Source organism: Balaenoptera borealis (genome assembly GCF_965194805.1).
Source record: "Balaenoptera borealis genome assembly, chromosome: 7".
NCBI lineage: Eukaryota > Metazoa > Chordata > Mammalia > Artiodactyla > Balaenopteridae > Balaenoptera > Balaenoptera borealis.
Genome location: NC_138864.1, coordinates 120,632,109 through 120,659,444, shown reverse-complemented (window position 1 = coordinate 120,659,444; position 27,336 = coordinate 120,632,109). Strand labels below are relative to the sequence as shown.

At 36.5% G+C, this 27,336-nt stretch overlaps 1 protein-coding gene across 2 annotated transcripts in view; it reads right to left on the bottom strand.

Annotated features, from left to right (window-relative positions):
* Positions 1-27,133, bottom strand: part of CNTNAP2 (contactin associated protein 2) — a 2,074,761-nt gene extending 2,047,628 nt beyond the window's left edge. The window contains exons 1-2 of one of the 2 annotated variants that reach the window (XM_082400459.1): positions 15,585-27,133; positions 14,708-15,037 (exon numbers count right to left, since the gene is read on the bottom strand). In XM_082400459.1, the coding sequence (XP_082256585.1) occupies positions 14,708-14,804 (97 nt within the window). In that variant the 5' untranslated portion in view covers positions 14,805-15,037; positions 15,585-27,133. Of the gene's footprint in view, positions 1-14,707; positions 15,038-15,157; positions 15,503-15,584 lie in introns of those variants that run through there. The other variant, XM_082400458.1, reaches the window with a different exon arrangement.
* Between the last annotated feature and the right edge of the window lie 203 nt (positions 27,134-27,336).

Here is a 27,336-nt window from a genome sequence, read left to right as displayed (position 1 = left end):
AAAGTGAATCAGCTTTACATATACATATATCCCCATATCTCCTCCCTCTTGCGTCTCCCTCCCACCTTCCCTATCCCACCCCTCTAGGTGGTCACAAAGCACTGAGCTGATCTCCCTGTGCTATGTGGCTGCTTCCCACTAGCTATCTGTTTTACATTTGGTAGTGTATATATGTCCATGCCACTCTCTCACTTCGTCCCAGCTTACCCTTCCCCCTCCCCGTGTCCTCAAGTCCATTCTCTACATCTGCGTCTTTATTCCTGCCCTGCCCCTAGGTTCTTCAGAACCATTTTTTTTTTTTTTGGATTCCATATAAATGTGTTATTGGCAGATAGTGAAGTTCATTCCTAGGGTGTAAGATTTTCTCTTTTTTTAAAAAAAATTATATGTAACTCACATATAACACCGTATTCATTTCTGGTGTACAACATACTGATGAGATAGTTGTGTGTAGTATGAAACTCACACCACACCGAATCTCATTAACATCCATCACCACACAGGTACAGAATTTGTTTTCTTGTGATGAGAACTTTTAAGAGCTACTCTCTTAGCAACTTTCAAATATGCGACACAGTGTTATTAACTAGGGTCACCACGCTGCACATCATATCCCCAGGACTTATGTATTCTATAACTGGAAGTTTGTACCTTTTGACCCCCTTCACCCATTTTGCCTTTGTCCTCAACTCCCAACCTCTGGCCACCACCAATTCTCTGTAACTATGCACTTGATTTATTAATATATTGTTTTTTAGGTTTCACATATAAGTGAGATCATACGGTGTTTCTCTTTCTCTGACTTATCTCACTTAGCATTATGTCCTTTAGGTCCACCCATGTGTCACAAATGGCAAGATTTCAATCTTTTTATGGCTAAATGATATTCCAATATATCTTTGATATATATATATATATATATATCACATCTTCTTTATCCATTCACCATTCAATGGACACTTAAGTTGATTCCATATCTTGGCTATTGTAAATAATACTGCAGTGCATATATCTTTTCAAATTAGGTCTTTTCATTTTCTTCAGGTAAATACCCAGAAGTGGTATTGCTAAATCATATGGTAATTCAATTTTTAATTTTTTGAGTAACATCCATATGGTTTTCCATAGTAACTGCACAGATTTACACTCCTACCAACAGTGAACAAAAGTTCCCTTTTCTTCGCATCCTCACCAACCCTTGTTAGCTCTTGTCCTTTTGATAAGAGCCATCCTAACAGGTGTGAGGTGATATCTCATTGCCCTTTCGATTTGCATTTCCCTGATGATTAGTGTTGCTGAGCATCTTTTCATGTACTTGTTGGCTGTTTGTCTTCTTCAGGAAAGTATTTATTCAGATCTTTTGCCCATTTTTAATCAGACGGTTTGGTTTTTTTGCTATTGAGTTGTATAAGTTCTTTATATATTTTGAATATCAACCCCTTATTGGATACAGTAGTCCCCCCCCCTTATCCACAGGGTATACATTCTAAGACCCCCCAGTGGATGCCTAAAACCATGGACAGTACCGAACCCTATATATACTATGTATTTTTCCTATATATACATATATACCTAAGGTTTCATTTATAAATCAGGCATAGTAAGAGATTAACAGTAACTAATAATAAAAGTTATAACAATATACTGTAATAAAGGGTCCATAACTTTTGCAATTTGAGGTGCAACATAAAAATTAGAATGAATTTCTTTTTCCTTCTTCACAATTTCACGGATAGGAGACTCATCATTACCATAGGTTTTAGCAACGTCGGCATATTTTCTTTCCTCAATAAGTTGAAAACGTTCACCTTTTGACTTAAAGGAAGCATGTTATGGCTTATCTCTGGCATATCCGAACTACCAGCATTGCTACTGTTGCACTTTGGGGCCATTATTAAGTAAAATAAGGGCTACTTGAATGCAAGCACTGCCACAGTCAATACAGTGAATTGAAAACTGGGACAGTCAATCCGATAACCAGGTTGGCTACTAAGTGATTAAGGAGCAGGATATGCTGGACAAAGGGATGATTCATGTCCTGGGCAGGACAGCAGGATGACACGAAATTTCATCAAGCTACTCAGAATGGTGCACTATGTAAACTTACCAATTGCTTATTTGTGGAATTTTCCATTTAATATTTTCAGACTGCAGTTGACCTTGGTTCACTGAAACCTTGGAAAGTGAAACCGTGGATAAGGAGGGACTACTGCATATGATTTTCATATATTTTCTCCCATTCTGTAGGTTGCCTTTTCACTTTGTTGATGGTTTCCTTTGTTGTGATGAATCTTTTTTAGTTTGTCGTCCCACGTACTTATCTTGCTTTTGTTACCTTTACTTTTGGTGTCAGATCTAAAAAGGCATCACCAAGACCAAAGTCAAGGAGCTTACTACCTATGTTTTCTTCTAGGAATTTTATAGTTTCACGTTGCACATTCAAGTCTTTAATCCATTTTGAGTTGATCTTGGCATATGGTGTAAGACAGTGGTCCAGTTTCATCCTTTTGCATATGGCTGTCCAGTTTCCCAAACACTATTTATTGAAAAGACTGTACTTTCCCCATCATATATTCTTGGCTCCTTTGTCATAAATTAATTGACTTGGCTGATAGTCAAGTTCATTCACAGAGTGTAAGGTTTTCTTAACGCTTATTTTTAACAAAACTGGTAAAATATATATTATTCTCTTATTAAAGACAATAAATGCTTATTCTCTATATTTTGTCCAGCAAAGATTTGTTTTCTCTCTACTTGCTGATAAACTATTAAACAGTGTCATTTAATCTTTCAAAGCTTTATTTTTGTCATATGTTTTACAAAAGACTTGTTCCAAAATCACTAGATACCTCCCCATCAGAGGGAGGTCCAAACTTGGCCATTGTGGGAATTGCATAGTTGTCCTCTTCTCCTTGGAACATTCTTCCTCTCCTCTTTTCTTGGGTAGTTCCTTCCCATTCTTTAGGTTCCAATTAAAAGATGTTAAAAAAATAATAAAATAAAATAAATAAAAATGTGCAGTTACAATACATTTTAAATTCCAAAACTTAGGTTTTGGATGATGATATAATCTCTGTAAAACTGAAATACTTCAGATCATTGTATACAATAATTATATAACATTAAACCATGTTTCCATGATATGAAGACTACTCAAATTGTAGTAATATTTTCCTAATATACTTTGGGCAAAGAAAAGATAATAAACTTAAATTCAAGACTATGTTGCCTTTCACTTTGAGCAAATAGATGTAAATTAGCCTTTAAAATAATGTCAAAAGCCCTGTTACTTTTGAATGACAGTCCTCTGAAATACTTATCTGTTTCTTTTTTTTTTTTTTTTTGATTCACACAGACAGTCCAGTTTCAAGGCAGTATTTTTATAATACGAGGATTACTCCTTACAGAGAACTTTATTGTAACTACTATTACGTTAAAATTATATTACTTCTGATTACAATGCTTTTACCTATAAGAATACAACTAAGAAAAGAAATCCTTACTTGTTGCTACATCCTAGCTATTTGCACAATTTATACACAGAACTAACCCATCAATTCAATTCCATTATATTTATTTAACAATGTTTATATACCTAGAAATGTTATAGGTAATCTGGGGGATATAAATAAATATATATCATAGTATTTTCTTTTAACTGATATATTAATTAGCTATCTACAAAAATGGTGACTATTAAAATTATATTTAATCAGACTTTATGATATCTGTCTTCAAATACTTTATGGCAGTAGAATATGGGGTAGATATTAAGCTTTTATTACCTTAAAGCCCAGCTAGAACTAATGGCAGGAGTTTATGAAAATGTAGAATTTTGTGTTAGTATATGGGATAACTTGATTAAAGTAGGAACTGTATAAATGTGAAATCAGTAAGCTTTAAATTTTTTGAGCATCCTTCTGCTTTGAGTATTCTAAAAGGGAGGTAATGGACTAATTTTATACGATAATTCAATGCAACTAGTACACTACCTAATATGGTAAAAGATGTTTATTGAAATCTAGTTCTTTTGATACAACCACACCCTTAAATCTATTAATCTAAGAACAAAATGTAGGCTGTGTCTGTGCAAACTGTGGGCTAAGAGAAATGGGAGTAACTTGGACTTCCCTGGTGGCACAGTGGTTAAGAATCAGCCTGGGAATTCAGGGGACACGGGTTCAATCCCTGGTCCGGGAAGATCCCACATGCCGCGGAGCAACTAAGCCCGTGGGCCACAACTACTGAGCCTGCGCTCTAGAGCCCATGAGCCACAACTAATGAAGCCCCAGCGCATAAAGCCTGTGCTCCGCAACAAGAGAAGCCACCGCAATGAGAAGCCCGCGCACCGCTGCAAAGAGTAGTCCCCACTCGCCGCAACTAGAGAAAGCCCACACGCAGCAATGAAGACCCAACGCAGCCAAAAATAAATAAATAAATAAATTTATTTTTTTAAAAAAGAAATGGGAGTAACTTGTATTATGAGTAGGCAGTGCTGGGGAATCACTGTAAAGGATATAAATTTTGAAACAGATTTTGCTGGATGGTCAACTTTGAAAAGGCAAGGCTGGAGGATATTTTTAAGGATGTGGTGCAGTATGTACAAAGTTTCAAATGTAGGGATGAAAAGAGTTAATTCAAAATATAAACACATGGAATATAAGCGCCTACTTTTTGTATTCATCAAAGGATATTTTTGTTATATTAAAAATCAAAATGAAATTCACTGACATTCTATAGCAACTTTGACAATATCAACTAATATGCTAGATTAATATACACTAAATATATGTAATTATCGAGTTTCTCTGCAACTACCTCTATCATTTACAAGATTTTTTGACAATTTAAGCACTCTATTTAAAGTACCTGTTAGGCACAGTAATTATTTTGTTGACATCTGTCTTCAATTTGCATGCAGATTACAGGTATTTCTTTGAAAAAACGTGTTTTGAAAAGGGCAGTCATGCTTGGCTTTTAATGAGTCTGACCAACCATATGGCTTAAGTGAAGTACAGAAAATGCTACAAAATAGAGCCATGTAGGAAAAGGGTTGGAGAAGTTGTAGAGCTTTCACAGCATGGTTTCATTATTTCCCTTGAGATGGCAGATTAATATTCATCTATAAACAATGGCAAACAAGTATCTGTGTTTTATCATTTAAAAATAACTTTTCTTGCCTTCCTTTAGTGTCAGCAATTTGGGTAATTTCTCACTCTAACATCAGATAATTGAAGGTAACTTGCATTATTTTTCATTGCTCTATCCCTTGAAGTCCAAATAGCAGAGAAACTGCTTATTATCAGCTTGATATCTTGCCTGCAATTAGACCAAATCACCACAGGGAGGTGATGGTACCTCCAATCTGCTCCAAAGTTCTGAGGTTCAGGCCATATATTAGATTTTTCTAAATCAGCATAAATATAATAGGAAAAGGCATTTCGGGAGGGAACAGAATTTAAGAAGGCATAAGACAAATGTGATTAGAAACAGCATGTTGTATTAGAGAATTTGCAAGGATTTCAGTATGGCAAGGTTATGGGGTACAAATGTTGGCTTAGGGGGAGATTACATTAAAGGGACAGACAAGAACCAGAGAAGTGGAGCACGGTGCCAAGATTTGTGATTTAGAAAAGTATTTGTGGTATAGATATCCATGATAAACTAGAGGAGAAACATTAAGAGCAAGGAGGCATACTAGGAGGCTACTAAATTAATGCCCGAGAGAAATGCTGAAAATCTTAACCATAGCTGTGGTGACGGGGATGGAGAGAAGGGAATAGATACGAGGGATATTTAAGCACTAGAACTGACAACTATTTTTGAGACAAATATTTTCCCACTGCCATTAAAGTAAAAGAAGTTTTCCTCTTGACAAGACTCTCAAGAAAAGTTTTACGGTTTAGACATGACGTGAAATTGATACTCAAAACAATGGTTATAGATTACACAGGTATCATCTTTTAACCTTTAGTAATGGCAATAATATTTACAGTTCTGGATACAGACTGCAAAATTTCCTGAGAACAAGTTTAAAACAGCTTTTATTCCTATCTGACAAACCATTTTAACAAATATTTTCCATAGATTTAAGTAAATATTTTCACCACATGATTATTATAATTATGCTAATAGTACCCAAAAGATAGAAATGCATTGTAAAATCACTTTATCATGAAGAGGTAGAACATAAACAACATTGTCTGCATTATCATTTAATGTTATCATTGAAATACAAACATTATGATGACAGGTTTCTTTCCCCTATAACTCTATACAAGAAGGTAATTAACCCTTAAAATATTGCCTAGATGCAAGCTGAACGTCAGTATTAGAGAACTGGAAATCAATGACGTACTATTTCACTCATCCAGCGGCACTATGGTTAAGAGCACCGGCTGTAGGGATAGACCATATGGGTAGCCTGGGCAAGGTACTTCATTTTTCTGTCTGCCTCAGTTTTCTTACCTGCAAACTGCAGCACTGTTTTAAGGACTAAATGAGTGAATACATCTAAAGAGTAGTGCCTTACCTGAAGTTTGCAATCCACAAATATTGGTATTCATATCAACTGGCAACAATTTTAAAGCATAATAATGTCTACTGATACCTGAAGTTCTGGAAAAGGGCACTAATTGTTTGGTGCTGAAAATGTAATGTTATTACAGATTTCTAGAACTCAATCAGAAAATATTTATTAAAGAAAAGATATACATTCTTTAATTTTTTTTTTTTTTTTTTTTTTTTTTTGCTGCATTGGGTCTTTGTTGCTGCGCACAGGCTTTCTCTAGTTGCAGTGAGCGGGGGCTACTCTTCGTTGTGGTGTGCGGGCTTCTCATTGCGGTGGCTTCTCTTGTTGCCGAGCACGGGCTCTAGGCACACAGGCTTCAGTAGTTGTGGCATGCGGGCTCAGAAGTTGTGGCTCATGGGCTCTAGAGTGCAGGCTCAGTAGTTGTGGCACACAGGCTTAGTTGCTCTGCGGCATATGGGATCTTCCCCAACCAGGGATAGAACCCATGTTCCCTGCACTGGCCAGCGGATTCTTAACCACTGCGCCACCAGGGAAGTCCAAGAAAAGATATGTACTTTTTGATCAAGCACCCCAGTCTTTGACATCAATTCCACACAAATAAACCCATCAGTATGTAAATATCTGACAGAGGCTGCTTATTTTGCATTCTTAATAGTAGAAGCAATGTAAATACCCAATTATGACACACTGATATTTTTGACACAGTATTATCTTTGTCAACTGACATAATAAAATGGTTATTCTTAATTCCATACTCCAGACAGCCAAAAAGCATAGCAAACAATAATAGCATCTGCTTTAAATTAGCCATGAGGAACTTACCTGCTACTGTCAAGATATCTGAGTAAACCTCACATATACTACAGATGTGCATGAGGTAAGATGAAATTGTATTCTTGGAGATTTCATCACTACCATTAAAAACCTCTTCTACCATAAGGCAGACATAAATTCTTCTAAATATTCTTTTCACATGATAACATTTAATATTAATCATGTGATTTAACTAACAATGAGTGTATTTTCTCACTAACAAAAGTCAGCTGAAAAACCTCTGGTGATGGTATCATACATGGCGTAAGTAAAAAATAAAGTTTTATTTTATAGATCAAGTCTCCTGAGATTATATGTGGTTGTCTGGTAGACTGTGTCCAGAAGGATTTGATTCCGTGGCCATATTTAGACTCACTGAGAAAAAAAAATGCCATGATAGATTAGCAACATTTGCCTTGATGGTGGCATCAAACTCATGTGTTACTGTGACTACAGGCATGCAGGGAGAAACAAAAAGTCTGGATCACGTTTTCTTAGATCAGTTGACATTAAAAACATTAAACTAATAGCATAGTCATTTAATCACCTGAAAAAACTGATATTCATATATGATTTTCCAGACATTATTTTTGTTTGAATCAAAAAATTTTCAAATAACTACATACATTCTATAAATTTCAAGCTTAAATTTATTAACAAGTAAGTAATTTAATGAAGAACAGGTCACTGTTCATGTGTAATTAACAAATTTTAAACAAGTGATACCCCTAAAATATGCTAAAACTTGGCCACATTACATAATTAGGCTGATTTTTTTTCATGTAGTTCTTCCGTTCATATATTTTGTCCAGTATCTGAAAAGTATCTATAGAGTATATGGAGGTAAATGTTTACTTACAAGGTTGTTTAATAACTTGGTTCCCATAAAGTAAGAGATGAATGCTTAGTAAAATGACTTAACAGAGTGATGCATTTTAATCAATATACAATTTATGTTAGTTCACAATAAGCATTTGAGTCTGCATGATTTACAAGTAATAATAAGCGCCTTCCATTTTAAGAGAATATTCTTACAGATAAATGTATTCTTTGGCAAAGCATGGTATTTCACCACATAATAAACTGTTTTGTTAATTCAGAGTGTAGGTATTTACTTTGCCCATGTATTCCTTTTAAACAATACTATATCTTACAGAAAAACCCTAACGAACTTTTGGCCAATCCAATATAATTGAATGACTTAGCTGACATTGTTATAGTGGCTGGTAGAAAATTAGGGGTCAAGGCAAAATGTCTCTTTTTATGTCCTTTTTCAACATGACTCTAACTGCATAGAAGTAAGCAAATCCTCGTTGAATTTAATTAAGCGTTATGTAACTTGATTCCAATGTAGATGCACCACACAAGACAGCAGCAGGGAGCCTGACTTTGAAGGTTAACCTTTATCGCCATTTTCTATGATACGCATTGATCACTAAGACCACCAAGCCACGGCAACAAAGCAGGGGTGAAAGTACTGGAAAAGGGAAGAAGAACCTTACATTATCTTTGGGGATAATTTTTCCTGGTAAAAAATACTCTCTGGATCTAATTTTACCTCCTTACTAAATATGAAAACATTAAAGAATATATCACTATGTATGTTTATGAAATCATTTCAAACAAATGTAAATCATAAGGATAATGTAGACTATGGCCCTCGGGAGCTTGCCCGTATTTTTCAGCACTTTTACAGTATACCAAAAATGTGATCTCTTCAGCAAGCAAACTCAGAGCCAACGAATACATCTTTATTTCCAGATTTCCTACTATCAGGGGAGGTTTTAAAATCTGGATGCTATTTTTCAAAAAAATCAGTTACTTCAAGCTGTTATTATGAATAGTCTACCCCAAAAATGAACTAAGTAAGAGTTTAACAAGCTCTTTTTCAAAATTTACAATTAAGGAAATTATCAACTTGGTCTTCAAAATGCAAACGCCTCCTTTTTTTTTTTAAGAATAATTGACCCAACCCTTCATAATTGTGCAGTAGGAACACGAACAGCAAGTAACTACCAACTCAAGGCATGTCAAATTCACCTGATACTTAAATGGAAAACATGGAATTGAATGTGCAGCCACTAACGTCCATAACCAAGATGTGTTTATAATGGTAATGTTATTAACCATAGATAAAGAAATGCTTTTTTAAATGTCTCTCTAAAATAAATATCACTAATAGGACCATGCAGATATGAATGAACGAATGAATGAATAGAAGGGCTTGATGGTCATAGTTTAAGTAAATTCTCCAACTCAACCTCAAAGGGGAAAAAACAAGTCTTATTTCATTGCTGGTTTTTAAACCACGTTCATTTAGTTCAATACTAAGTAAGCTTATTACTGGCAATTTTAATATTTGGGGGTTTGATAGAGGACGATAAACAGCACTCTTTTCTCTCCCTGAGTTCTCGATTAGAAAAGAAGTCACAGATGGAGAGCAAATATCACCCTTTACATAATAATTGCTAATACAGAGGAAAAGTACTTCAATGCGTGGCAACCATAGGATGCATCAACCTTAATTCTGAAATTAAACAGACCTTCTAGCCATAGGAAGAGGTGAACATCATACGGCTCTCATATTATCACGGAAGTTATTGCAGAGGCATAGCCTACTCTTGTATGTCTTTTAGTAGAATCTATACCTTCTGCAGGCAGCCTGGAGGGAAGGAGGAGGAAGGGCTCAGCTCAACTAGGTCCTTCTCCCAAAGTCACCTAACAGGTAGATCACTCTACCTAACCTGGGATGGAATTCGAACTGAATACCACTCACTGGAACGGTAGAGATAGAGGCTAAGAACGTTACAAGTGCAGTTTTCTCCACATAACAGGAAACAGTAAGACGGAGAAAGAGGTTGCTTCTCAAAATCCCAACAGCATCTTTATTTGGTCAGAACAACAACAGACAGGTTCTCTAGATCCCGGGAGAGGGGAAGATGCAATGTTTTAACTGCGCACCCTGTTAAGAAGTAGTCTCTTTTAAGTTTCTCATTTGAAAAGTGAAAGCCTATATAAAGATCATTTCATCATTATTCTTACATAGTAACATGGCAAAAATGAATACATAATTTCTTCCAATGGCCAAATATGGGATGAATATAGAAATACATCTTATTTTTCTACAAGCTACTTATCTTAAAATGTGTATTTCTCTAGAAAACTGATAACATTCAATTTCAGGTATAGATATAATTATAGCACTCACTTTATTTCCATAACATTGTAGTTGTGAGGCTTAAATTATTATGTGCTCTGTTGTTTAACTTGGTACGCAGTGATGAACGATAAAATAAAGCACTTCTCAAATCGATTAGATATGGGAAAACTTGGAAATTACACATTTATTTCTTTATCCCATTAATATCAATCACTACAGAGAGACAACATGCAGAAGTTGGTTCTCTATATGTTTAATATTTTTAAGGTAATCACCCACTGGATTTGAAGTAAGAATCTCTCCCTATTCTGTACAACATTTACAAGAAATAAAATCTACTTTAAAAAAGAGAAGCAAGCCAAGGGGAAGTACATCAAATTCTTTTTATGTTTCAATCATGAAAAGGATACATCAAACAAGAAGACTTACTAGTTCACTTTTAAAGACTTATTAAGATTTTCTCTGGAAGAATTTATAATTAAGGGAAGTGATTTAAAATCTCAAAGAAGTTACAGACCTTGAAATGTCCTGCCAATTAGAATAGAAAAAAATATTAGAAGTGTGATTTTTAAATATATATGATGCACATCAAATAACTTTGATGTTATTTATCTAAAGATGATATGCTGTATGTTTATACCTATATAAAAGTTAATAAAAACTATTTTGAACTTGTGGATTCATTTTTTTACCTACTTTTTCCATGTATTGATGTTATAGGAGAAAACTTAGACAAAGATCCCTGTTTCCTGAATATCAGTGCTTACAATGAAATCAGGATTATACATTTCTCTCTAGTGAGTAAATAATACTTTTTATTAGTTTGCATTAAGTAAATAATGTACTGCCTCTTATCAATCAATAAATTTTGCTAGCCTAAAGCACTTTTTAAGTTAAATTCATTTTATTAAAACAAACTCATTACTGTGTACAAGCTCAGTATAAACTAATAGTATTTGCTTTTATATTTACTTATATATTTTACATTTAATTCAACTATTTGAAAGATACCATTTTAAGGGTGGTATATTAATAAAAGAGAGAGAAAATAGAAAAATATACTATTGTTTTGATATTGTTGGTTTAGTTACTTGAAATACTTGCACAAAAAGACCTATCTATAAACTTGTAAGCAACTTAAACTCCTTGAAAGACTTGTTAGCAAATATATAAATATACACATATTTTACATATAATAAATATATATCTATATTAAATAATATTATATCTCTATATATTACATAATATATATTTAAAGGATTTTACCATATGTATGTATATGTACATATTTATACACATTTGTACTTATATATGTAAAAACATATTTGTTACAAAGTATTGGAGCACACTTCTCAAATGTGACAGTCAGTGACATGATAATTTAATGGCTATATAAAATAATGTAAAGTGATTTTTATCAGAAAGCACTGTTTAAGCCAAAATTTAGTAAACTTTGAGAACAAATTAAATTCACTAAATGTTAGATCAAGCTCCTCATCATTTAGAACTGCACTGTCAGGGTCTTTCAAATATGTTCAAATAAATGCAACTCCCTAAGAGTAAAATATTCCACTGAAACTTTACATATGTGCCCTGTACGTATACATTTACAAGAAGGGAGGCTCTATGATTCCATGGGCTCAGCAGCAGCTCATTTCCACTATCTGCCAAGAAATTAAATTCCGCTTCTACTTCATCCTAGAGATAAGCTTCTTTAAAGTTTATTTTAGTTTAGTTACAAAATAGATAGTATTAACAGGAACAGCATATGTATATATAGTTCAATAACAGAGAAGAAGAAATAAGCCAGAAACCAATGTATATCTGAAATGGTATTGTTATCAAGTTTAAAAATATTACCTGCATCTTCAAAAAATGTCCATCATATTAAGTTATTTGGGGACCGAAAGTCTTAGCATAGACATCATATTTTAAAAATGGGTACCAAATAAAAACATTACTTTTAGATTTTTAGGCTACTTTTTGTCTTGTGATGACCTCTCCTGGTTGAGATGTTCATTATCTTACTTTCGTGTGGTTACCATTTTTTCTCTCCTTTGGATGCTTTTAGTATTAAGAATTTAACTATCAAACTTCTTCAGCGCTGCATATACTATAAATACAATTTTTCATTAAGGGTAGAAGTATAAATTTAAAGTACTGAGTACGTGAAGCTCATTCTAATCAGTAAAATCAATATCATTCTTATTATTTAATTCATTTCTAGGATGGGGGCAACTTTGAGTTTTGGTCACAATTTAGATTCAAATGAAAGAAAAAGTCATATTAATTAAGCCATTACACGTTTTCAACAATGAGGAATAAGAGCTAAATAAATAATCTGAATAATCGAACATAACTATTAACTATCTTAAAAGTAATGGCCTCTGCTCTTCTCTCTTCCCTGTTGCCAAATTCTAAGCTGTAAGAACTAAGAATATATTTCAGAAATAACAACCTTTCCATTCTTAAAATATACTAACCCAATGACTGAAGGTAAGCCATTTTTGACACACGGTGAATTTTTCAGATTGATTCATTACAATTAAAGTATACAGAAAGATCAGGAAAAACTCTGGCTGTGAGGGCCTTCAATCCGTGAACATAGTAAATTTAATGTATAATGAGTTTATTTTCTGAGAAAAGTGGCAATTAGTTCTATATAACCTATAACCAGACCTTGACATGGAAACTGAAATTTCATCAGAATAGTTTTCTCAGAATCTAGTAACATGTTTATGTAAATATTAATACCGAGCATTAATAGCTGCACAATTTATATTTAAATCTATAAAACTGACATTAAATATTAATAACACATCATGTTTTTGAGGTTTAATCTACTTTGGAAAAAACTATAAAAATTCGTTTCAAGTTCATTACAAACTTAGATTACCAGTTAGTGGTTTCTCTATCTTTAAATGCAAGGAAAGAGAACCAAATACTCTACTTCGGAGAATATGTCAAAACAGTAATACTGGTTCATCATATGATAATATTATTTAGTAGATCCTTTAGCACAATTTATGAAGTCCTTTTTCAACGTTTATTCTTATCAATATTTACACACTGGAATAAGAGCATTACTATTAACATATGGACAAAGATGCATTAATGAATCCCAGGATCTGATAGACAAGAGATAGTACTACTTCATGTATGAATTCTGGAAAACACTAAACTTTTTTTCCTGCATGGAAAACGCTTATTTTCAAACTCTAAAATCTCCATGATGATTCTTTAACAAGTCGTCCATTCTCAGAAACAAGTATGTCTTATGAATATTACCCTAAGATTCCTACAGGCTATCTTTCTAGTATTTAACCCTTTCTGAACCAAAGGAGCGCTCATGCATTTCCTCTCTAGATGCACAATACGCACTTCTAAAGCAATGCAGACGATGGGCTGGAATCTTCCATTTCTTTCTACTCTTTCTAACCTCATGAACAAATGAACAATCTTTTCTAGAAAAACTAGCCAAAACACACAGAGATAAACATATTGAACAGCATCATTTTTTTCTGAGAACTCTTTTAAGAAATCTGTTCATTACCGCATTAATGCTATTTTGCCCTGACTGTCCCAAGTCCTAGACTGCATTGCACTTAGCTGCCAGAGAATTAAAGCAATTTCAGCTACAATATTGGATTCACTGTCTTCCATTTTAATAAGCAAGTACTAAAAGGTCATTAACTTGGGGCGAGGGGGGAGGCGAACAGAAGTCCATAGGAGCCCAAAAGACGCTCCTTTTTCACTCCTATAGCCGTGCTTATTTAAGTTAAAACCATAAATAAAAATAAGAAACTTATTTTTGCCATGTTTTCACTTTTCATTCACTGACCTACCTAAGTAAAAGGCAATGAACTGCCTCTACACAAACACACCAAAGTGGAAGAATAACTCCTAAGACGCTGTCCCGACACGAATCACTCCAACCAAGCAGTTGCCAACCAATCTCCACGACCAGAAACAACTTTCTAGAAACATCGCCAGCTTCAAAAACCCTCTCCCCGCAACCCGGAGCGCGGGGTTTGGAGTGTCCCCTGCTGCAGTGGCCGCCAAGTGCGTGACAGAGGAGCCACACGCACACATCAGGCTGCGACACCTAAGAAGGCACCTCCGAGTCGGAACCCTGGGGTGGAACATCAATGCGGCACTGAAACTGCCCCAGCGCAGAGCGAGCTCGAGGGAGGGCTACTTACGGGACGTGGCGGGAGCCGTCCAGGCTCTGCAGAGGATGCTGCCGACCAGCCAGAGCGAAAGCGCTGCCCCGCAGCCGGCTCCCCGGGCCACCGGCATCCTTCGCCTCCCGCCTCGCGGTACTCCAAAGGCTCGCTGCGGAGAGACGCCGTCCGTCTCTCCGAGGGGTTCTCGGAGGGAGATGGGCCGTCCTCAGGCACGACCGAAAGCCAAGCCCCTCCTGCTTCCTCTTCTTCTCCCCTCACCCGCTCCGCGCTCCAGTCCGGCGGGGCTGGGAGCAGCGGGGCGGCCGCAGCCTTCCTCTTCCCTCCGCGCGGGTCTTGCCTCTCGCTCTGCGAACCAATGCCAGGGGGAGGAATTCAAACCGAGAAGGAAAGGGAGGGGGGAGCAGAGGGGGGGACACCTACCCCGCCCTCTCCCTCTCGGGGAAAAAAAAAAAGAAAAAAAATCACCGGGGGACGAGGCGGAAAACCAGAAGAGCGGAGGAGGCAGAAGCAGCAGGGAGCACGCCGAAGACGGCGGTGCGGAGGTCGCCGCTGCGGGCGAGCGCTCCCCCGGCCGCTGGGCAGCGTGAGTCGGAGGGGTTTCCAGTCGCCCGCCAGCTCACACGGAGCGACTGTGTGTGCGCGGAGCGGAGCACGCAGCCCGGCGGACGGACGGGCGGGCGCACGCACGGCCTCAGCGCGGCGCGGCGCGGGGCAGTCTCTCCCAGGCGGTGCAGCGCGAGCAGCGGCGGCCGCGGCCGGAGGGCTGGGAACGCCGCCGCCAGCAGCGCCTGCGAAGCCGGGCGGCGGGCGAGGCGGGGGGAAGCCCTCCCTCCTCTCCGCCTCTCCAGGCCCCTCCCTGGCTCCTCCTTCGCCGCCGCCGGCTCCTCCTTACCTTACCCCTCCGGCTGTCACAAACCTTCTGCCCTGCCCTCGCCTCTCTGGGAAACAGAAGAGGGAAGGAACCCAGGGCCCCGGCTCCATCAGCTGGGGCGCGGGCCGAGGAGGGAGGCGCGCGCCTCTCCCCGGGCGGGAGGCGGTGCTGAAGTTGGGAATTCGCAGTGTGATCTTGGAACCCGGCTCCAACCCTGACTGCCCCCCACCCAGCTGCAGGAAACAGAAGCCCTTCGCTCGGATGCCTTCTTCTCCTGTCTCTCCTCCCCTTCAGATAGAGATGGTACAGGCCCCGGGAGCTCCGGCCCCCCCGGGAACTAGAATCAGGCGTCCGACAGGCAGGTCTTCCGAGTGGTCCTAACACCAAGTGACGGAGCTGAACATCCCGACCGGAGCATCGGCGACTGCAGACGCCGCTAATGCAGATGTTTTCAATATGTAATTAATTCATACTCATACATATGCACACACGTACACCCAACACTCGCTGCTGCCGGGAAAACTCCATTCAGGCAAACGCGCACACAAACAGATACAAACACAAAACTGACATCAGCAGGCATACGGGTAACTACTTCAAGGTATCTGATGCATTGCAAGTACGAAGAATTACGAATATCTAGGGAGACCCAGATTTTCTTTTCTCATTCAGATCATTTCAATAATAAATCTCAGGCTCTTCTCCCCAGCTTACACCTCTCCACACACCATCCTCCATACAGTTTCCTTCCAGCCAGTGTACATATAGTACTGGGATTCTCATATGTCTGCAGAACCAATCCTTTCACTGACTCTACCGACACAGTTAAGAATTATTGGTCATCTAACTATCTAACGATGTTTAGGGAGGGCTAAGGAGGAGGAACCATGTCTTTCAATGTTATGCCATGAATAAGCGTTCGCCTTTCAAGACAAATAAAATGTTTATGGAGACTTGCCTACTCCTGGAATATACTCTGAGTTTAATATTATGTTTGTTTCTCAGAAAGGTCCACTGTAGACAGTGCTGTGTGTTCACTGCATAATTTGTATGATGGTAATGGGCCTGATTCAGCATTCTTTATTAGAGCTTTGTTTCCTATTGATTTAAAGGGATGTTTTGTCCTAGTAAGAACTACAGATTGGGTACAATCTGGAAAATGAAGACACACACAGATGACTAACGGGGGAAACTGCATCCTTGTGCTATAAAACTCGCCTCCTATAAAATGATACAGTAAATGCCTTCTTATGGAATATAAAATGCCCTTTTTCTATTTTAATTCCCACAGACTGTCAGAAGTCAGTGAGCGCTTGCAAAAACACTGTGGTAGAGAACTGTCGTCAACCATTTGTAAGAACTCAAAGAAACCAGTCATAGGAAAAAAATACTGTGCAGGAGCAGAACTTTTCAGAAGTCAATTTTTAAACTATGTCTATTTTAACCATTGCACTAAATGCCACTGAAGTAGTGTTCAAGTTTTTTAATAGAAGAATAAAAGTGGAAACAATTGAAAGTATTACCATTTCAGTATCTCAATGGTGCTATTCAGTGGGCATCTAGGTACTGAGTTTAAAAAGCTGGCAGTAGATTTCTATTTCATTGTTTTGTAACAGAAAATGACATACCTGAGGGTGTTGCTTTCCTACAAAAACATTCCGACCAGTTTGTAATCATTTCTCTTAAGGAGTAAAAACAAACAAAACAAAACTTTGTTTTAATGACACATGTAACCACCCTGCATCACCACTGTGCTATATAGTATGGTCTTACTTCATGCCAGTGTGAGCTAAGACCCTGCCTTCATCAATTTTCAATGTACTTTGCCCTGTTTGAAAGTTAACAATGTCACATTCTTTGTAGTGCAACTACCTTTGCTTGAAATTTGTGTTAACTGGATAACGGACATTGGAATTCACAATTATACTTAAAGAAATAAGACTTCAGTAGTTTCAGGATCAGACATTCCTTAGATTCTAATGCTACATTCTCCATATCCAGTTCACCCTTTTCATCATTAGATATTAACATTAAGAAGATTCTTTTTGACTTCAATTATAACTCTTAATGAGAAGGTAGGAAGTCCTAAGCCCATGTGGCCTAGTCAACCTTTAAGAACCTGTAAAACTGAGAAGCCAATCAATGGATTCAGGATACTTCTACCAGAAGCCTATTAGATATAGTAAACATGGACTGTCTTATTCCAGAGAGTGAATTCATCATGGATATGTGCATTACATTGTATTTGAAAATAATCGAAGACGGCATATGATGAAATGAAATGTTTCTTTAGTTCAATATAAGAATATAAGGTCAATCAAAGTTTGAGAATAGTAAAACTAAGTGGACCGAAGGCACACAAAGAGAAAACAAAATCATGATGAGGAAACAAGATGGGCAAGTTGTATTATTTTGGAAGTGAAGTAATATAAATTAAGAAAGGATAGACAATTCCTGTCTCCCACCACTCACGTCCTCTTTTCTTCTTCTACAGAAATTATTGGGCTTATTTTTTTATATTAACATGACCCCATAATTGGAACAAGTTATTGCTTCACAAGCAACATATTCATCATTCATTTATATCTCCAATATTTGTTGAGTTTCTACTATTATTGAGCTGGACATTGTGCTAGATACTGGGATTATACCTCTGAGTAATCAATAACACTTTTGCCCTCAGAGTTGGTGGCTAATGAATGAATAAAGAGATCAAGATAAATATGCATAACTTTTATACTGACATCTATTCAGGTAAATATTGACTGGGTAATCTAGTATCTTCATATTTTCTTTAAAAAATGAAGATCATCAAAAAACATTCTTATCACAATCATCATCATAATCATTCCAGAGATCTGTAAGTAATCTGCCACCTGGTAAATTATCTCAAAAGTCGTCCCCAAATTCTGGAACTTCACTGATGAAAAGAATCACAATATTTTGGTTTTAATAACACTTTGAAGTGACTAACTCTATTAATGAAGCATTGAAAAAATTCAGGACTTTCCAATAAGTAAAGAAACAATTAGTATATTTCCAGGTGTGGTCCTTAGAGTGGAATTTGCTTCTGGAAATCAATATGTTCAACTGTGCCCAGAAATCAGTGTACTCCCCCAGAAAAATATGTCTAACGAGGATAGAAATTCTTGCCACTCTGATTGTATACTCCAAGAAGAATTGAGTAGCTGGATGTATAGGATCTGTTTGGGATGCATTCTCTAGTAAAGATGAACATAATGAGGCCAAGTCTTATAGGAAAGCTCCTGGTATACAGAAAGTCACCTGGAGTCTGGGCCTTTGGCAATGCTAATTGGCCCTGGACACAGTGAGATACTTCCCATTATAATCAAATATTAATTGTGAGAAAGCCTGTTTGAGGAAAGTGGCATAAACTAAAAGTAGCTTCCAAAACCCCAGTCTATTTTAATGGTCTCAGAGAAATGCATGACAACTAGTGTTATCTGGATTACACTCTCTGAAGATATTTGTTTAGAAACAATTCATGTTTAATGATTTATTATTTTAATATTAATAGAAAGGGTACAGTTGGGAAAAGGTGGTCTGAATGCATGTATAAAACATCTTTGAAATCAATGATCAAGGTTAGGAAACTGGGAGGAAGCTGGCTAAAACAATATGTAATATTTAGAATATAGAATCTGATCTTAACCTTTATTGCATTCTTCATTTTCTGTACACCAACTTTCTTTTGATTATAATCTAATATGAGTACATAAGAATCACATAACTCAGAATAATTGTTCTTCCAGAATTGCAATTAAGAATTACTTTTTTCTATAGCATTTTAGTGCTTTAGCGCCAACAAATCTAATCCACAATTTATGTAGTGATTACTTTCAGAAATCTCCCATTATTTGATGATCTCACAGATTAAGGAAAATATAATTTCAAATTAGTGTCCCCAGAAAAATGCCATAACTTTGAAAAGTAAAATATAATATTTACCTTTCAGACAAGGAATTACTGAATACAGGATATAAAGAAAAATACACATGCTTTGAATATCAAATTGTATGGTAATTTCCTATTAATATTATGGATGTAAAGAGGGGAGGAGAAAGCTCTTAGAATTGACTTATATTTTTATTGCCTTAGCGTTTCTCTTTAAAGTCTTGTGACATCAAATCAAATCATAACTATAGAGAAGAAAGGGAAGGGTCAAGGAAAAAAGTGAATGAACAAAGAGAGATAGAGTTAGCCTATACCAATCACTTCCTAGTTGTAAACGCTTATGAAAATACCTAATTACATAAAGGAATGATGGCTAAACAGTAATTATTTAGCAGTGAGTGTGATTTTTAGGTTTCTGAAAATTCAAAAACTTTTTAAGCAAGTTCAATATTTCTAAAGTCTCAGTTTGATTTTAAAATAGAATTTTATTTATATGAGAGATTAAAACTAGCTAGAAATGGGTTGCAAAAAAAGGCCCTCAAGAAATAAAAGTTATATTCAAGGAAATAAAGAATTTCCAAAAAAAAAAACCCACTCCACCCAAAACACAATAATATTAAGTAGATTACTTTTGAATGTTATAATCGCATAGAAAGGAGAATCAGGTGATCATACAGGAAGCCATTTATAGGGTGGGTGTTGAGTCTGGTCTCTGGGTCTTTGTTTCGGCTCTACAACTCTCTGTGACATACTCACACAATGTACGCCTTAATTTCCTCATTTATAAGATTAGATTATATTTACATCTAAGGAATTAAATTATTTCGAGGATTAAAAATAATTTATATAATATATCTTGCTCATATAAAGTGCTATTATTATTATTTATGCTATGACATAAATGAATTGTACCAAAATTCTACTCTGAAGTCAAGTTCATGCCTCAATATATTTACATTGCAAATTCATTCAAAAATTTTTGGATAGGGACTTCCCTGGTGGTCCAGGGATAAAGAATCTGCCTTCCAATGCAGGGGACACGGGTTCGATCCCTGGTCAGGGAACTAAGATCCCACATGCCACGGGGCAACTAAGCCCCCATGCCACAACTATTGAGCTCACGTGCCTCAAGTACAGAGCCCATGTGCCGCAAACTACAGAGCCCACGCGCCACAACTAGAGAGAAGCCCTGCACCACAATGAAGATTCCGCCTGCTGCAACTAAGACCCAACGCAGCCAGAAAAATAAATAAAATAAATAAATATTTTAAAATAAATTAATTTTTAAAAATTGGTGAATTAAAAAAAAATTTTTGGATAAAAAATAAGGCTTCCATCAGAAAAAAATGATTTCAAATTCTCTGGACATAAAGACAAGCAATTTATTAATTGATGCTAAATATTACCATCTTTCCCACAGAACAAAATGCATACTGAAATAAAATTTTAGAAATGTGTTTGGAATTTGAGAGGACTGTGAGAAAGTGAGAGCTGTAGAGTGTTAGGCAAAATGTCGGGTATGTTACCTGAGGTACATGTTTGCCAACATCAGAGACCTTCTTCAGGTTTAGAAAATTATCTTTATTTCAATTAAAAGAGTAAAACACAGTTGTTTTCAATTATTCTAAGCATTAAGGTGAGGGTATCCTACTGAGACTGGTAGAGAGGTATAGATTTTCCTCAGCAACAATGGGGACCCATTTTCTAAAGCAATATTTTAAGGAGAAGGAGGAGACAAAAGAAATTTTCAAAACTATAGGCGGGGCCCTGAGAGGAATGGAATAACAAGGAAAATTCAATTAGATTGGCGATGGACAAAGGAAATCTGGAAGAAGAAAGTTCATCTAAAAGAAGTTGCAAACTGTGTATTTCCCCCTCTGGGTTGTTCACATTTTTTCAGTCTGTTCATCCTCAAGATATTTCTGGACCAAGATCTACTATAGAATCTCCAGGTGACTTAAGGAGAGAAACCCTTTGCACTCAGAAGTTTTAGTGTCAGTGAAGGTAGAACCACAGTTTCAAGCTAGATTGGATATTAACCCTAATGCTTCATGCACAGTCTAGATAAGAATGAACTCATTTCTGAGGCGGAGAGTCTAGAATTGTCTTGGATGGTCCCATTTTCTTCATTGCTAATATTTTTCTAGATACTTAGCAGATGGGAGAGCATACAGTTATGGTGGGGATCATGTGATACACAAAGAGCAACCTTTCAGCAGCAATAACAACATCAACAATAAATTGAAGTTAGGAAAACTCACCATCTAGTATATAAATTATTAACACTTAACCCAATTTAGAAAATGGTTTCCATGTTAAATTACATCTTTACATGCTGTACTGTGTGATGCCTACCTGTTGAATGCCCAAACATCTAAGATCCTCCAAGTTTACCTTAAGTATTTCTTGGACTTTCATCTTCCATTTTCCTCTCATCCGTTTTTGATAATGCCAGGCCAACTGACAAAGCTGAATGGCATCAGGAACATTCAAAACCCAATATAAGTATTAGATTAAACGAGTAGTCAGGTTAGACCAGGGAACATAATAAAGCAAATAGTGCATATTGTTCTGGGGAATCTGAGCATTTTAAGAACAAAACAAATAAACAAACAAAAGAATAATGAGTGTTCTCACTGTAAGAGTTACCATCACTGATTTGAAACTCCAGATTGCGAAGAACATTCTTTTTACTCCATCCAAGAAACTGGGTTGACTTAAATCTCTGTAAAATTCATTTATTATGTCCTCAGTTTGCAGTGGTGAAGATATTGAGTGGAGCAGGCTTGGAGGTGAAAATTACTGCCTAACCGTTTTAAGCTGAGTTACTGCCAAAACATTTAAAGCTAGATTCCATAGTTCCTAGTGTTCTTAACTCCTGGGAGGATGCAGTGCCTCGTCAGGCAATAGGAAATGATAAGGCCTCTTTTACTTATGCAGAGTTGAAGAAAATTACAGAACCTATAGCTGTGTTTTATATCACCTACATAAAACCAAGAATAAATTCCATTTCACTGAGATCTGCGTGATATTTGTCAAATGAATTTCAGAGATGGCTTTAACTACATGCTTCAGTATAAACATGGTTAATTCTTCTTTTTAAAAATGTTTTCCATTTGAATATATAAATGTTAAAGTTCTCCTAGTATAGCAATGCTACTAACACCTAAATACCTTTGGTATTATAATTTAATGACACTTAAGGTAGTTTATGTGATAATATAATAATTAAAGATCTCTTGGTCTATTGAACTTTCTGCTTGATATGCATTTAGCCAGGAATGGGGAGGAGAGAAGGAAGATGGTTTTTCCATTTATGTCTTATTTAACGGTATTTCTCATGTATAATTAGCTCATATATACCTGCTTTAGTATGTTGAGTAGACGGACGTAATTGAAACTTTCTTTAATAATCCACAAATTTGGTAATGCAATCTTTCATTTTAACTGCATATACTATAATTGATGGTATGAGATCGAGTTTTTTCTAATTTCAGAATTAGTGTGATGTCTTTCAAATTTGCTTTTTTCTGATCTTCTCTTCATCTTCTTAAATCCCTAAAGGCCCGTGCAGCAAGTTGAGACTGAACTTACTTTCCACGTGTAAGATAATTCTGCACTCTCTTCAAGACCTGATGGGAATGAGGGTCAAAATGCACAGAAGTGGATGATCTTTAAGACAGGCTGAGTTTTTCATTTTAATGTGGTTTATCATTCTGTGTTTTGTTTTTTTGTTTTGTTTTGTTTTGTTTTGGGCACAGTGACACAATTCCTGGGGCAAAGAAGTAGTACCAGATGGTAGTAAACAATTATTTGACTATTTAAGGTTGTCTCTGCTTATATCACTTTGAGACTATGGTTATAGCTTTCTGGAAGAAGAGATTCTATCTCTTTCATAAGTAACTTCAACTCATATCTTATATATGCCAGTTCTCATATATTCAATTTATGCCATCTTCATAAATGCCAAATACAAGAGACAATGCTGGTTTATTGTGAGTTCCAGTTACTGATATTAGGCTAATAATTGGTTTTTACTATAAAGTTTATGGACTGACCTGTTGGCATTTTCATTCCTCAGAAGGTTCTGCATCCTATTGTCTCTCATCCTGAAATTCCCAGTGGAGATTAAAAGTCATTTACAGACTTCTATATTGGGAGTTACTGAAATGAATTAGCTAAAGCTTTCATTTCGTGAGGTAATTTAAATTGTGTGTGTGGGGAAGAGAAGGGCAAAATGTACACGTACCAAATTCTTATAAGGCTATGCCTATTATTCTCAGTTTAGGTATCATCTTGATAAATACACTTTGCATTTAATAAATCATAAGTAATATCATATGCCAACACTCAAGTACTCTCCAGTGTGTAGCATACTTCAGAGTTATGTAATTTAAGAGTAAAAATCACTAGCATCTACTTTTAAAACATTTGAAATGTGACAGTGTTCATTTTTACAATGTATAATGTCTGGAGTTAGTGAGAAGGGCTTTCACCATATTGCTTTTTAAATTCATGTGCTGTGGAGGTGTTGTTTACATTCACACTGGGGTGAGTTACCAGAAGGATGGGCTCAAGGGAGACTTTCCTGTTCTTTCTTCTGTCAGAGTCCATTAGCTGAATTCTACCAGATGCAGGAAAGGATGGATTGGGTTGGGAATGGCTTATGCTTAAGGTTTAGCAGACACTCAGTAAATTATTCTGGATTGATTAAAATGTGTCTCTTGTTCCGAGTCATTCGAATTATTGGTTTACATGTGTGATCAAAGAATCTTAACAAGAATTCTCTCAGTTTTATTGATGAAGGAACCGTAAGGACTTTTCTAATGTTCGCTCTCCTTCTCAATGTTGGTATTCTGATAGGAAAAGTCATAGGGTAGCTTCAACAGAAGACAATCAACTTCACCCTAAAAGGATCAACTTGGCTAAGATCGTCAACTCTGATGATTGTCCACTGACTCTTTAGAAAGGAGGATGAACACACAAAAAACTTAAACTAAAATAGTAACACGAGATCTGCTGACTTCACAAATGTGCTTGGAAAGACCCAAAGCTATTGTATGAAATCAATCTGTGACCCCAGGCTTGCTCTCTCAATCTGCCCTCCCAAGTCACCATCACTGCCTCAAACAAACAGCACAATTTGTTCCATTCTTTCCTCCTCATCCAATTTGACACCTTATAGGGGAATTTGTGTGCAATTTATGACTCACAGAAAGATACAATAAGGACAAACCGAGGAGTGGGTAAAAAAATAGCTAAATGACATACAGTGAGGTTTGTCCTGGGGAAATGGCATTGGCGCTGTTCCCACTTGAATAAGTTTCACCTAAACTGTGAATTGGGATTTGAACCTTATAGTTTAATAGATTCACAAAAATCCATGCTATTATAATAGTCACACACACACACACACACACACACAAACTAGCCAGAATATTCCCAGGATGCCCATTTGAAAGTAGAATGGGATTGCATAAAACTAAACTCAAAATTTCAAAACTGAATCAAACTTTACTGCCTTCAGTGGTGGAAATCAGTAATGCAGTTGTATTCCCCTTATGCTTTGGGGAGGACCTTTTAAATAAATATTTAGTTAAAGCAGATACCACATAGATTTGGAATTCTCTGGGTAAAGCATTCTCATTAACACATTTCTCAAATTTAAGTTTCTCAAATGAATTCCCCTTCTCTCATTGCTACATTTGAGGATTATTAAAAATGGAAAAAATTGCCTTATAATAATTAACAAACTAATTACTTCAGACTACTCTGGAAAGAATATATACAGAGAAATTAAATAACTTCTCCCCCTTATTTAACTTCAAAGACCACATAGCCTATGCTTCTTATTTTCAGAGATAAGAAAGTGTGTGTGTGTGCATGCATGCACACATGTGTGTGTGTGTGTGTGAAAGAGGGAGAGAGAGAGAGAGAAACAAAACATAGATATTTTAGTTTCTCTAAGCAAAGTAAAGAGGGAAATTGTCCAGATAATTACAGCCATCAAATACTTTTTGTTTACTTATCCCTATTGAAGAGTGTTATTGGAAAATACCTTCCTCCATTGTACGGGAATTGCTTATAGTGTACAAAGAAATTTAAAGATGGCCATATTCCACTCTCATTTTAGAATAAATAACAGTACTTAAAACAGAAATCAAAACCAAGTAAACAAAATACCATCAGAGCATGAAACAGTTTGCAAAGGTCTAAGTCTTGAAACATCTATTCCTGAATTGAGACCATTAGCTCATATTCTACAGTGTCTGTAACAGTAAGGACCTAAAATCAATAGACTAAAACTGGGTGAAGGAAAAAGTACTCTACAACCGGTTACTTTGGATTCCCCAAAATAACAATATCAATTTAAAACACAATCAGAAATATGTCAAATCCAAATATTAACTCAACTTTTGTACTATTTTCTTTTTCTCTTAGTTCTTAAAATACAGAATGATACGTTAATTTTGACTGAACAGTTATTAAAACATTAGAGGAAAGGTTTCAAAGATCTTAATATTTAAATTAATCCCCAACTATAGTTTTGAATAGTACTTATAATTATTTTTTTAAAATCCTGGAGAAGGAGTCAAGGGAAGAAGAGAAACGAAATTAAAACTAAAAACAAAACAAAACTGTAATTTATGGTCTACAGTCCTATAGCAGGCAGAGTATGAGATTAAGAGCAACGTGATATGATTTTTTTTAGATAAAAAAAAGAGTAGAAGTACTTCCTCTTTTGCTCTAACTGGAAAGACTGCTAAAGAAAATGGGTGTTTCCATACACCAAGGAAAGAGAATGCCTGATTAATCTAAAAGGCATCATAAGTACTGTCTTTTTAGATTCCATATACATGCGTTAGCATATGGTATTTGTTTTTTTCTTTCTGACTTACGTCACTGTGCATGACAGACTCTAGGTCCATCCACCTCATTACAAATAACTCAGTTTCATTCCTTTTTATGGCTGAGTAATATTCCATTGTATACATGTGCCATATCTTCTTTAACCATTCGCCTGCCAACCTAGTGGCAGGGCAGGAATAAAGACGCAGATGTAGAGAACGGGCTTGAGGACACGGAGGTTGGGGGGAAGGGTAAGCTGGGACGAAGTGACAGAATAGCACTGACATATATACACTACCAGATGTAAAATAGATAGCTAGTGGGAAGCTGCTGCACATCACAGGGAAATCAGCTCGATGCTTTGTGACGACCTAGAGGGATGGGATAGGGAGAGTGGGAGGGAGGCTCAAGAGGGAGGAGATATGGGGATATATGTATACGTATAGCTGATTCACCTCGTTATACAGCAGAAACTAATGCAACATTGTAAAGCAATTATACTCCAATAAAGATATAAACAATTTTTTTAATGAAAAAATAAAAGGCATCATCAGCCTACTCTTCACACAAATTTTGTTTCCTCTGTTTCACCAGAAAATAATCTCTACTCTAATTACCCCCTACCCCAGGAAAAATAGAAATATTTATAATTTGCTCTATTTACATTCAAACTAAAAATAAATTTAATTAATGTCAAGAAAATAATTTTATAATTTAGATAAGATTAATTGAATAGAAGAATGTCACTAAGAAAACTGACACTTCTTTTTAACCACTAAATGTTCATATCTGGGCATTTTAAGAACTGGCAAGGGCTTCCCTGGTGGCGCAGTGGTTGAGAATCTGCCTGCCAAGGCAGGGGACACGGGTTCGAGCCTTGGCCTGGGAAGATCCCACATGCCGCGCAGCAACTAAGCCCGTGAGCCACAACTACTGAGCCTGCGCGTCTGGAGCCTGTGCTCCGCAGCAAGAGAGGCCGCGATAGTGAGAGGCTCGCGCACCGCGATGA